The sequence below is a fragment of the Perissodus microlepis genome, chromosome 23 (assembly GCF_051167445.1).
Source record: "Perissodus microlepis isolate ML-2025 ecotype Zambia chromosome 23, ASM5116744v1, whole genome shotgun sequence".
In the NCBI taxonomy this organism is placed as follows: domain Eukaryota; kingdom Metazoa; phylum Chordata; class Actinopteri; order Cichliformes; family Cichlidae; genus Perissodus; species Perissodus microlepis.
Window position 1 is genome coordinate 37516388 of NC_140482.1, and position 14084 is coordinate 37530471.

Here is a 14084-nt window from a genome sequence, read left to right on the forward strand (position 1 = left end):
CCTTGAAATATAGTCATGTAATTTTGAGGCTATATTGCCCTCCCTTAATGGGCAATAAAACCCAAAAGATTTCCCAGTGCAGAATGGAACAGCCCAGCTGGGTAAAGCAAAGCTTTTCGACGTGCACATCTGATTGTAATACTAATACCTGTTATTAAAGCTGCAGGACAGCAGTGAGCACAATAGAGTGTGGGCCTTCTTACTTCTCAAAATAAATTCCTGAGAGCCTTTGTAGGCGTACTCTTTTTTCTTTTTTTTTTTAAGACATTAGCATAACATTTAAGATAATAATTTTGCATACGACGATGTCAGTGTGTACAACATTACTTCAGGATTGTCACAGTATAACCAAAGCAGCACTGATTCTCCCTGTCATGAAGTGAGCTACTGCTGAATATACCGCTGCTCGAACACCCAGCCTCAGGGGATTTGCAGCAGCTGTAAAACAGCCTTTACTTTTTGTTACTGTGATGTTGTGACTGTGATTCTCTCTTTTTAATCACACACACCGTTTCCATTTTTCCCCTGTGACCTCTTTTTGATACTTTCCATCCACTATAAAAGAATTTCTAGGAAAAAGCAGTTGCGGCAGAAATTAAAGGCATCTACATCAGCCTGTTGCCAAGGCAAGTATATCGCTATTCATTATCCACAGAGACTGATTAAGCTTCTCAAGGTGGTAAACTTAGATTACTATAGCTGCAGAACATCACTGTCATCACCAGTAGGTAAATAAAGATAAAGGATCTGTACTTGCAAGTTTTTAGCTTTATCTGACAGCAAGTACTTAAGAACTCAAATACCATTGCTTCATACCAGCCTCCAATGATTACAACAACAGCTGACAAATAGTGCAGAGTGATCTCTGATGATGTAGTACATTGCCTCCTCTTACCTTGAGAGAACGGGGAGGAGGACGGCCTGTGAAGTACCGCTCTGATGCTTGGCTGCTCATGTTCACAAGGTGTATTGCTGTGAATAAAGTGAGACAAAGAGATTAAGATGGGAGGTTGGGTCTTGTATGCAGTGAGACAAACCCGCTGGAATACAGAGTATGAGGATTAGTTCTCCTCCTTGTCTAGACAGCTTGAGCCAAGGAGAGGTGAAAACAGCCAAGTGTTTGACTTCAAAGAACCGAAAACAAGCACCAATTGTACAGTCTTAAATGTCAGTGCTTTGTAGACAGTGTGTAATTGCAAAATACACCAGCACCTTCCAAAAACAACAGAGTCTTACAGCTTTCGAATCCGCCTAATTTCACTTTTCTTGTTCTGTTTTCACACTATAACGTGAACCTGTACATTGAAGTGAAATTCCCTGAACTATAAGAGCCCCAGCTATTCCTCAGGACAAATCCCCATGACCTCACCATGAAATGATACACTCTATTGCCTCTCTTCACACTGCCAGATAGTGCTCCAGCCATTACTACAGGCCCATCTCCTTGCTCAGATACGGGAGACCAATTGTGCGGTTGTGGTTTTGGTGAGACCGGAGTAGGAACGAGCAAGGCATGTCCCGTGGTCTTCCAACCACATCACGAGCAAACAGGGATTCTGACTGCTGATGTGTGAAGCAGAAGAAGTCACACTTCATAAATCCCGCCTATCATGGGTTAGAAACGGGTTAGATGGCCTGGGAGGAAGAAAGCACAGTGGTGCCCAGCTATACAATATACGAGCTATACACCTGTATTATAGTGTTTTGTCTTCAGGCAGTATGAATATTATGTTGCTATATCTTGTCTTAAGCAAACATTTTCTGAGTAATCTGAAGTGTATGGTGTTTACTTGCTTGTCACTTTGTATTGCTTGTGTCCTCAAATATGCAGTTACATTATATTCTCTTTACAGTACTGCTAGTAAAGTGTTTTAAATCTCTTGTGATACCAGAACTCAACTATGCTCCAGCCATCTCGCAATCTCTCAGCAATTTTAAGTTGTGAAAACATGAATGGCCCCCTCTACACTGCCTGGAAGAGTAACACAAGACAAAGAAGAAAGTGAGCTCTCTCCATGTGTTTATACGAACTCATCTCCAACCCCGAATGAAATTCAACACTGCCTCATAGTGTGATTGAATAAATCACAACTGATTGTGCTTTGTAATGAAGGCAGCGGAGCATATTGTGCAAATGCTCTGCTTTTTAATGACTTAATTAGAGAAACCTCGCTCAAACTGGAGCAGAAAATTTCAGCATGGAGATGAGTGAGAAGCCCTGCCAGAAAACAGCACCATGACTCAAGATCCTGTTAATTGCTGCAGCAGTCGACAGATGTGCCTCACGCTTCTGCCCATTTTCTGCTTTATTAAAATTAGCTGGACCCCAAAGAATGCCAAATGTTGTCTCCCCAAACTAAATGATTTACGAGCACTAAGCACCATCGTGTCACTCTAATTTCCAACATACTCTGCCTGGTTTCTTCAGCTTTTAGGCAGTTGAGCTTCTTAAATCATCAACTACAGGTGTCATCAACTGCTGAACTGAAAAGAGAAATTGAGTAGATCCTTTTGAAGTTCCTGATACGTTTAAAACATCTTCAGTATACACAAGGAATACGACTCAGTCTACAGTTTTCTGACCAGCTGATTATCCCATCTCCCCAAATTTTAACTTTCTAAGCAGAAGTCCAGAAGGTCCATCGGTGCAGACGGTCATCTGAACCAAACAGGCAGAGCTCCATACACTGCAAGTTCTGCCCCAGCACGGATGCTGTGTCCCTCGGCTGACAACAGCACAAGCATTAATCATCCAACTCATTAAGACAATCTGCGCAAGTGCCCAGAGCTCATAAAGTCTGGAATAGAGCATAGTGATTCTTTTACCTCCTAGTGTATCGGCTTATTTACCTCAAAACGGTCGACCACCTATTCAACCCTTTCACTTGACAGGGTGTTATGACGTCTAATATCCATCATTCTTATTCACAGTTTAAACTTATTTCAAAAAAGTTATTCAAAATCATGTCCACTTTACTGCTGGCAAAATGCAGCACCGGTGAGTGGGTTGTTTAACCCTTTAAAGCCAGTCGGAGAGGGCACGCTCCGTTTTACGTAACTATTTTTAAATCCCGGTAGCACTGCAACCATGTAAGCTAGCAATATTTTTTTTGCATATGAAACCGGAGGAGTTGTACTTACATCTTATGCCATCAGCTTGTCCTAGGTCACAGTTTCCTGCTACATATAGCTTTGCAAAAACTGCATAAAAAGCACTTGCAGCAACAAAAACATTCCAGAAACACGCTTTGCCGATCCGATCAGCTGTTCGTAAGACTTCCTATGTCCATCAGCGCGAACTATCGCATATCCGCCATGAACTGCCCGAAACCGGAAGTGACGTCATATTCGCGGAAATGTAGTTTTTTTACCATCAGGGCCTTGTAAGGCTATACTGGTGTTTTTAAAAGTTATGTTTGACTTTATGACTTTCTGTGTCGTTTCTGGAATGCTTAGAAGTCAAATTGCACTGCTGGAAATAGTTTATTTTTGATGCATATGCTATTTTTTTTTTTGCAAATTTGCATTATAATACTTATTTTGGTTTTTCCTGCAGTATATAAAAATTGGTGAATTTCAAAAATAAAACTATGAAGACACTCAAAATAAATTTCCTGTGGTGGGAAACTATTTTGCGCAACTTTTTTGTATTTACAGTTTTAAGGGATAAGCCTCTTAAATTTCTCTAACTAGAAATATATGTTAAAAAAACCAAAACGATTTTCAATTTTTTGGTAGTTTATTGCACTTTTTTGCAATTTATGTAATTACTATGCACTTAATGCATACATATTATTAAAATTTGGTCTATAATGGTTGTATTGGTGTACAGCAACTTGAAATGCTCCCAAAAATGGCACTACAGCATGTAAAAATATAATATAAGCTCTGGCGGACTTGGTTCTATGGTAGGTCTTAAAGGGTTAATGAACCCTAAAGTTTATTAGTTTGTCTTTAGTGTTAAATCACCCAGGTGACACACTGTTTTTTGGCAGGTGAACACTACAAGAAAATCTTATTTTTCACTAACATTGTTGAGTTAAGAAATTGTACTGAAATGGCAAACATGGGAAATATGGCAAAGCAATGGAATTTTCCCCCCCAAATGCCGATGCTCTTTTCTCAACAAGATCAAACTATTATAATGAATAAAAAATGAGCAATATATGTATCGAGGTTTAAGCCGATTCTATTGTGAAACCTAGACAAGACTGCTGGAGGCGAACTGCAGATAGTGTAGCCTAAATGTTCATCATTTCCAATGAAAAAAAACATGTCTCTGCATGGGGAAGGGGGGGGGGGGGATAATAACAACATAAAGTTTTGTTAATAGATCTATACTTTGGTATTTTAATGCAAAAGGAACCCTTTTAAATTCTGTGTTTCTCTGTCACCACAAACCTTGAAAAATATCAGTGCTATTGTCTAGTATCACTGATGGGTGAGGAGTCAGACTTTTACATAGTTGGATCTGATAGCCTGCAGGTTATGGGAGCTGCCTAAGTTACCATGGTGATACACACAGAGTGAAAAGTGAGTCACTGCAGTGAAACCACAAAGCCAGCCAGGGTTAAGCCCAAAGTTAGTTTGCTAGCCACTAATCCTGCCTCGTGGGACATAACCCAGAAACAGAGGCGACAAAAAGTCAGAGAGCAACATCAGCCGCTGAGGTGAAAGAGAAAGCAAGGATGGCTGAGGGAGGGAACACAAGGATTTAAGTCGTATCAGTGACATGAGGTGAAGATAATCCTATAAGTTCAGGGGCCAGAAATGTTTCACTGTGAAAAAAGAATACTGAGATGTTAGAACGGAGACACGAACAAAAGCTGATTATCCACAAGCGGGGGGGGGGGGGGGGAATCAATGAATATTTTTAGAGATAAGCAGTCAGAACAGCTGCGACAACAATAACAGGTCTCCCCTTTGTCACCCCACCTCTAGGCCACAGTCACTGTCAGGTGGGAACAAATAGACTTTTTCATTATATTCATTAAGCTTTTATGTTGATAGTTAGATGAAAAGATCTAACATATGTCCATCCGTTAAATGTGACTGTAACCAGGAGCCACTCAGTTTAGCTTATAGTAAAAAGAAAAAGGGGGGAGAATGTTAAACAAACAAATAAGCCTACAGGTATACTTTTCTTATTTGTATAATACCTTAAGTGTAGAAATGACAGGTTGTGGGTGTTTGAGAATTCTGTCTGGGCACACTGACTTCCTGGCAATGTCACAGTCTCTAACTATGCTTTTTAATGGATAGAAAAAGAGCTCCTGCGGGTTCTGAGGATGACTGGCCACTTGCAGTCCACCTTGGCATTATTAGCAGCCAACGTGGGCACAAGTTTATGGGTCAATGCCATCTCATCACTCACCCAGCGAGCGACTGCCGGCCAGGTGGGCTTCCAGAATGGCTACGGGCCAGAAAATTAGTTTTGATGTGGAAAAATATGAGCACCTGCCAAATTAATTCAGGCAGTGTTTCTGATTAACAGCTTTACAAAAACTCCAAAGATATATTGCACATTCATATATGGATGGGAAATATATTACTGCAGCTTGAAATCACAATTTATTCTCAATCTCAAATACTCGACAGGGTGCTGCAGGAGCTGCTGCACAAACCGGGGCTGTAACGTAAGGCTCACAAAGTCAAAGTGTGAGCGAGCATGCTGCTGGTTGTGCAGAGGGTAAGGGTGGTGGTAGTGGTGGAGGAGGGGGTCCAAACCTTATAATACAGTCCCTCTCCCCAGCCCCCTGCACAATTTTCACGGAGGCTGGGTTTCATCAGTTTTTGTATTTTAGACCTATTGATTATGTGCTGTGAAGGGGGGGCACTGTGACAAAACCTCAGCAGGAGTTCTCCATCTGCAGTGGACCATGTGCCAAAAACAGGCTCCCTCCTTCACTCACACTCACTCACTCACACACACACACACACACAGACAAAGAGGGGGGAGAGGGAGATTTGCTCTCCTGTGTTATTGGTTCCCAGGTTATGAAACTGAGATATGGGGATATGCTCGCTAATAAAAGCACTGAGAGGCCGATATTGGTTCTTTTATAGGATTATCCTATCACCCAAACACACCTTCATCTTAACACACATGTAACATCTTTGCCCGTTTCCTGACGTCCTTGGGAGAAAATCTCAAACCCGGTTTAATACTGGCGGCAGCTCTATATTTAAGTGTAGGCCATTTTTAGCATCTATGCCTCATCTGTAGGTTGAACTCGGTTTGCTGATCAATGCCCCCCGTCCCAATCGATTCTCATTTCTCTGACCTTTTGCGTCTCGCCTGGGAGGACAGCAACGAGACCTGGGGGGACAAACAAGAAGATGAAGAGCAGTGCAGCCTCTCACAGGCCACGAAGAGCGGGATCAACTTTATTTTTTTCTGCGTTTAATTATTAATCATGAGCGCCCGGGACCTCAGATGAAGATTAAGAGACTTAACCTCCAGCTCCGTATAGCGAAAGACTGTCGTCTAAATATTTTTGACGGAACGAGACTTCCACCTGGTGGCAGGAAAGAAAAGCGGTCATGCCAGAACGTCACAGTCGTAAAAACAACACAGCGAGGTTCCAGCGCTTTACGGCACGTTGTGATTTGAAGTTTTGACATGGCTTCCTCGTTGCTTTGCAGCGAAACACAAAGCAGGTAGAGAAAAAGCAAAACGAGAGAATGAAATGAGAGAAATGTACTCACCAGTGCATAGATAATGTACTTGGCTGTTGTACGTGTTTGGACGGCAGCCTGTTACTGGTCCTTGAGTCGTGAATCTTGTGTTTCTATTCTCATTTCAGAGTGAGTTCAGTGCTAAACAGAGATGTTAAGCAGTATGGAAAGAAGTACATGTTTGACTGCAATGAGGAGACATGCTGGAACTCAGACCAGGTAAATACAAATATAGCAATGGACCCGTTCCTCACAACTTATTGCTAAAACTGTTACCAGAAACCTAAAGAAAGGTTAGTTTAGTCTGCCCTTTAGTTTTGAGTTGCTGGAAGACTGTGTAAGATGTAGATACAAACAAAATGCAATGCTTTGCAAAGTTCACAATTCTATATCGTATTTTCTATAGAACAGAAAAACACCAGAATTTTAAACCGGAATTTTACTGTTTCATTAAGAATAATAGCTCATTTTAAACTTGGTGACAGCAACATTTCTCTAAAAAAGCTGGGACAAATGTAAGTGGTACTTCAAAAATAAGAACATGAAACTAGTTAATTGGCAACAGGTCACTAACATGGCTAGCTATAAAAACAGCATCTTAAGAGAGGACGTTTCTCAGAAGTAAAGATGGACAAATAATCATCTATATGTTGTGGAACAATTAATTTCAGAGACTAGTGTGAATATATGGTCATCATCTAGGGTACATAATGTCATTGAAAGATTCCGAGAATCAGGGAAATTTTCAAGGAGCATAAGGCCAAAAATCATTATTGGATGCCCTTGATCTTTGGGCTCTCAGGTGGCGTTGCATTAAATGCAGACCTGATTCTGTCATGGAAATCACTGTATGGGCTCAGAAATCACTGTGCGAACAAGTTCATCTTGTAATCCACAAATACAGGTTAAAGCTTGATCATGCAAAGAAGCAGCCATATGTGAACACTATCCACATAACTGCCATCATCTCTGAGCCAGAGCTCAAAATATGGGTTTATGTCACATGTTTATTTTCTCAAGACTGGACTTCTGCAGTTCTCTCCCCTGGCATTAATGAAAAGTTACACTCTCATCTTCAACATGCCCAGAATTTTAAGATTTTACTGATTACTTTCCAAGCTTTCCTGGGTCTGTCCTCAAGCTACATAACAGAGCTACTGACCCCATATAAGCCTGCTTGCAGCTTGTGATCCTCAGGTGGGGCCCTGCAGGCTGCTTTGAAAATCAAGATTTAAATCGAAAAGGTGACTGTTTTTTGCCATCAGGGCCATCTTGACTTTAGAATGACCTGCCTGAGAAAATTATGTTTATAGACTTGCTTTTAAGTGATTCTATTATGCGTTTTATCTCTGGTCTTTCATTAATTTTATTCATGTTTTATGCCTTTTTGTTTCTGAGTGTATTTGTTATTTCAATGTCTGTATACCCTTATAGTTTTATAATTATAATAACATTGTTATTATTATTATTCTTATTGTTATTATTAGTATTGTTATTAAGAAGAAGAAGAAGAAGATCAGACCAATTTAACAAAGAGGGCAAAACATTTTACCAGATCTTAAACTCCCTAACAACTTTAATTTATTTCCATCAGTGCATGGCTCATCATGTAGTACAGTTAGTATCTGTACTACAACTAACTAACTGTACTACATGATCTGCACAGTGGTATGATACTGGTTAAAATTGTTAAGCTATCCCCAGTTGTTTATATTTTGCTTGGAAAATGGGGGGACAAGGGGCAGGGATTTATTAAAATATGTGCAAACATATATACAAATGCAGGCAAAAACAGCCTGCACTCTCTGATTGAAGTTTTTTAGTCTTCCAGGAATTCTCCAGGTTTCAAGGATATTCAAAGTTGTGTAGTAGTGTTTTTTTGGGGATCATTGTCATGCAGAGAAATGCAGGGTGGATCAAAATCTGATCTCACGATACATTTCTGTGTTTATAATTCCATCAAGTTTAACAAGACCTCAAAACCACTGGCAGGATTGCACACAGCATGGATCGTGTAGACACTCACTGTAGTAACTCTCTCCTGACTTTCGTCATACTTTTTAAATTCATTGCTTAGAAGACCCGTTGCCAAGGATTTTTTTCTCTTTCTGATAAGGGTTAGGCGAAAAGCAAATGGATCTCTCAGGTCCTGGGCCACATCTTTGCTGGATTTTTTTCCTATTGAAGATTTGACTTTCAGATACTTTTTGCCTGCCATAAATGGCTCTTTAGGTCTGTGGCTTCTTATTTTGTCCTCCACTTGTTCAGTTTCCCCAACATTTTGATACACTGCACACCATGCTGAGATATGCTAATTTTTTAACTAATGGTATGTGTGTAGATTCTCAGTCATCCAGATCATGTTTGTTTTGTTAAAAAAGAAAGCAATCGGACTTTAAGTTTATTGAAGACATTTCACCTCTCATCAAGAGCTTTCTTTAGTTTTAAAATGAAAGGGTGGAGAGTCCCTGGTATTTAAATCCTAGTAGTAGCTGTCCCTTAGGAGGTGGTCGTTGACCCACTGTTATTCATGTGCATCATCACATGAGCAAAGGTGCGAAAAAAAAGGCATGGGTCATTACCGCCAGAAGTTTTGGGTGAAACCACTGAGACCTTTCCCCACCCTTTCATGTGAGAAGGGATCTCAAGGCTATATTGCAGATGACTGACAGTTGGTGTCATAAGCCACCACCTCTGTTCAGTGATGGTTTGTTTACAGTGGACATAAATGGGCTCTTGTACTTCTTTCAAACAATCTGGCTTCTTGGTCAAAATCGTGAACATTGTGTTTTATTGTGTTAACTCATTACTGTGGTAAGTAAAAATCCCAGTGATTTAGTGATCATTAAAACTTGTTCAGAATTTGGCAACTTGATGATGATTCATCTTATAAATTATGACACACACTGCTCTCCCCTACATAACCTGTCTTTATAGATTATGTGTATTGTAATTGGTATCAGCAGTACTGGTCTTATACTTACTTGGTAACCGATCGATACCAAATTTTGTGTTGCACAGCATTATTTCCAATTCAGCACACTTAACATAATTACAAAATGATCATTTTTATCTTGACTTTTGATGAATTTCCCAACTTTCTATGTTCTTATATTTCTTATTTAAATGCTTTTGTCTATAAAATGATTAAATGCCCACTTTGTCAATACATGTTGTGATTTGTGTAGGAAAAAGCCCAAAACATGTTGAATTTATAGTAAAAAAAAAAAAAAAAAGATTGACACAATTCTTGATAATCTAATATATATTTTTATAAATTAATTAAAGGATTTGAATGTGCTATTAATTTATGCAACTTATGATTGTACTTCTGTCCTTCTTGACCAAGACACTCTTGTAAAAAAGATTCAGATCTCAAGTAATTTTTTTTCTGGTTAAGTAAAGGTTATTAATAATTATAAATAATTATAATCTGCTTACATGTACAGCATTGTGGACCCCAGGAAGAATAGTTGTTGCTGTGGCCACAGTTAGTGGGGATCTGATTAAAGAACGACTAAAAGTTCCCATATTCTTGGCGACAGAGACAGTTATTCTCTGCATCCTGTTTTTCACAGGCAAATGGATGTTTTGCTGTACACATCTCAGTGTCATTATGAGTATTATTTTTCTGACAGGGTGAATGTCAGTGGGTGTCCCTGGAGTTCCCCAACTCTGTCAGAGTGTCAGAGTTAAAGGTCCAATTCCAGGGAGGATTCTCAGCAAAAACGTGCAGACTGGAAGGTAAATCCTGAAGATAATATTTAAAAAATGACTTCCTGATTAAAATGTTTCACTTCAAATTCAACCAGGAATAATGAGATAATGTAAATTACTTTTCCACTTGTGCTTTCTGCAGGTTGCCTAAAAGATAAAGACTTCACAGTGCTCAGCCATTTTTACCCAGAGGATAACAACTCTCTTCAGATATCCTTTTTCTCACTATACTGAATTTTCACAAGATTTGATTGCATATAGGGCTTCTGCTGCACAACTTAGACCAATCTTTTCCTTAAATTATCAGTAAAGTGAGCCATTGTTCTTTTCTACACTCCAAATTAGCAGTCACTGCTGAAGTAGCTATAAATGTTATATTTAACTATTTAATTTGTGCAAAAAATATTGTTCACAGCCACTGATGATGCTGTATGCCATTAAAAATATTTAAGCTCAGCTTATTCTATCAAGTAGTTGATGGTGTTCCTTTAATTAAACGTAATTCTGTTATAAAACATCAGTCTTGGTGCACGCCAACAACAGCTCAAAGCTGTACCTGTCACTACAGGAGCATGGTGCGTTTCCTGCTTCATAAAAAGCATTGGACAATATTTTCCTGGACATGCTTTTCGTCATTACCACGCTTATCTTGTTCTTAACTCCACACCCACAGCTTTCCCATACAGGAGGCCCCTGTAGTGGACAAAGTAAAAATAATGTTTGAGAATAGTGCTGACTTTTTTGGGAGAATTATTGTTTATTCCTTGGATGTCCTGGGGGAAAAAGCCTCCTGACCATTTTTCAGTCCTCTCATGAGAGAGAGGAAGTGACCCCTGAGTGAAAGTACAGGATGTAGGATGGTGTGGTGGCACTTGGGAAACATGTCATCTGTGTTGCCACCTCGTGAACTCTTGTGAATGTGGCCTTTTTTGGTATGAAAGCTTCGATGACCTGTCATACAGTGACCCTTTGCACATTTTGATTGTGCACTTGTAATCTGCTTTTTATACCTTTACTGTGCCTTCAAAATTAAAGCACCATTCCAGTATGAAAATAATTTATTAGAATTTTTTTTTTTTGGTCATTCTTCAGCCAAGCAAAATAATTCAGCTGCACAACTGTCACATTTCAGTCCTTGTTTGTAAAACGTTTTGAACGTTGCAATGCATATAAATGGAATAAACAGGTTAAAAATCGCTGTTTATCTGGTAAATGTTTGTGTATGCAATGATCCGTTATGACCTTAGCTTGTGACAGACATTTTTGTGAAAAGTGTCATGTTGATGGCTTGTAGAGTTTCAAGATGTGGTCCTCCAACACTTTCTGGACTATAGGAGAAAGGAAGTAAAAATCTTACCTTAGCAATACATTTTTATCTTAGTTTTTCAAAAAAGAAAATGTGCATTGTATACCTACTTTTCTTATGCCCAAGGGCAACTGCCAGTGCCATTGGACTGTACCCAGAGTCAGACTCTATGGTCATATCTGCTCCTCTGGCTAAATTAGAGAGCGATAGGAAATTAGTGACGCAATTTTAAAAAAATTCTAGAATATATAATAACTTAAAGACATGCACTGTACCTAGCAATGCCTCTACACATTTGATATGGTTCCCTCGTACAGCATAAAGAAGAGGAGTTCCACCATTCTGAGAATAATATACAGTGTGCAGTAAAATAAAAATGTTAAAAATATAGTATTTAGATTTCTTGCTCCTTAAAAATGATAGATTTTATGATGGAAAGTCATAAATTCATAACTATACCCAGTCATAAGTGTTAATGTCCACTCCATGTCTGAGGAGTGCTTCAACGATGTCCACATATCCTCCAGAGCTGGCCAATGTCAGGGCGCTTTCTCGCTCCCTCGCAATTGTTTTGGGGTCTGCACCCTGGAAGAAAAAACATGCATTAACAATAAAGCATGATACCATTTCTTCTTTTGGCTGTTCCCTTTAAGGGAATCTTAACCTGTCCCTAACGGCCATCCCTCTGCATGTCATCCCTCACTACATCCATGAACCTCCTCTGAGGTGGTCGTCTTTTCCTCCTGCCTGGCAGCTCCATATTCAACATCGTTGTCCAATATATCCACTATCCCTCCTCTGCACATGTCTAAACTATATAAGTCTTCACCCTCTAATTTTGTCTTTAACAAAGTTAGAGAGGTAAGGCTGAAAGACAATATGATTCATTTTGAGATTTGAAAACAGTGACCATTTTTGTTAACACTTTTTATCATCAGTATGATAATTTGGCTTCTAACGGACACATTTTAGAATAAGTTCATTTTCTTTCTAATTAATAAAAGTTTTTTTTTAAACCACTGCCTCTCATTAATCTTCTTATTCACATGTCATCAGTCTATTGCAGTGAGAAATACATCCTATATATGGCCAATCTAGAGTCATTAATTAACCAAACATGCATGTCTTTGGCCTGGGAGGAAAGCTGGAGTACCCAGAAAAAACCCACGCAGACATATGGAGAATATACAAACACCTTGCAAAAATACTCCAGGACCCTCTTGCTGTGAAGCAACAGCACTAACACCACACCATTGGGCCACCCAGCTGCCCTTCAGTAACTTATAACTTTTGTGTTCTTAAGTACCTATGTGCATGCCTTATTTCTAACCTTTTCCAAGAGAAAGTCCACCACTGCTTTCTCTCCAAACGCTGCTGCCCACATGAGGGGTGTAAAGCCTCGCTCATCCTGACTGCTAAGCAATGAGCTGTCTGTGAGACAAAAAAAAGGATTGGAGTTCTTAGGTAGGATATTTGTTTAGTTTTATACTGGTAATAAAAAAAAAGCTTGTTAGAGATTTCTCACCTTTGCTCAGGTGTGCAGCTACTTGTGAAACCTCACCTTGAGCTGCCAGCTGATGTATGGACAGAGCTGATGGGGGTAGAAAAATCTCAATAAATGAACATGGTAAAAAAAATAAATAAATAAGTACAAATGTTTCCCTAACACCTGAGTATCTTTATCAGATCTTACAGTCTAATGTTGCCGGGCGTACTGTAACCTCATTCCCACGCTGTTTGTTCGTGAGAGTGGTGGAGTGTTTGAACAAATCATCATCCACCTCCATGCTCTCTAGAGATATAATCAGATGAACCACAGCCATGTGAGTGGAAGCAAGACATTTACTGTTCAACTGATTATAGCAAGAACCTAGAAATCAGGCGAATTCAGCTGTTACACAGAGCAGGATAAAGTACCACTGGCTTTTTCATCTCCTGATAGGGAGGGACATGCATTAGCGTTAGATGGCTGAACACGTTGGCCATCTGCAGCCTCATCATCACCTCTGCCCTCCATGATCGCTGCAATAAAAACAAATAATCTGGTTTAGCCATGCAGAAAAAGTTTTTTAAAAATTAGGCAGTTCGTAAAGCCACTCACCACATTTAGCCTTCCAGTCTAATTGCGCTAACTTCCTTTAAGGAAAACTGAAAGTAAATAAGTTCATATCACATAATGGATCCTGCTAGTCTTCGATGTGTTCCGATAGTACATTAGCCGTCGTTCAGATGATTAGCTATTTAATAATCCCGTTATTTTCAAAACAGGCACTGAAAACACGTTTGAATCAGCCTGTGTAACGTATCACCGCATCTGGCACAATTTCAAGGGAGAAATGTTTTCTTTATTTTTTCACAGCCCATATTTCTATCCGGAATGTTG

The 14084-nt window shown here is 39.5% G+C and overlaps 2 protein-coding genes across 2 annotated transcripts; one reads left to right on the plus strand and one right to left on the minus strand.

Moving 5' to 3' along the window:
* Positions 1-6572: 6572 nt before the first annotated feature.
* Positions 6573-11591, plus strand: nr2c2ap (nuclear receptor 2C2-associated protein). Its single transcript, XM_084921786.1, has 5 exons — positions 6573-6660; positions 6807-6897; positions 10317-10422; positions 10538-10605; positions 11067-11591. Exons 1-5 carry the CDS (start codon positions 6623-6625, stop codon positions 11187-11189), a joined length of 426 nt encoding a protein of 141 aa, XP_084777912.1. The 5' UTR covers positions 6573-6622; the 3' UTR covers positions 11190-11591.
* Positions 11592-11608: 17 nt separating this feature from the next.
* rfxank (regulatory factor X-associated ankyrin-containing protein) lies at positions 11609-14042 on the minus strand. Its single transcript, XM_084921785.1, has 9 exons — positions 13803-14042; positions 13619-13723; positions 13395-13493; positions 13227-13292; positions 13032-13132; positions 12161-12286; positions 11977-12043; positions 11812-11892; positions 11609-11723 (listed from the first exon to the last, which is right to left on the minus strand). Exons 2-9 carry the CDS (start codon positions 13716-13718, stop codon positions 11671-11673), a joined length of 693 nt encoding a protein of 230 aa, XP_084777911.1. The 5' UTR covers positions 13719-13723; positions 13803-14042; the 3' UTR covers positions 11609-11670.
* Between the last annotated feature and the right edge of the window lie 42 nt (positions 14043-14084).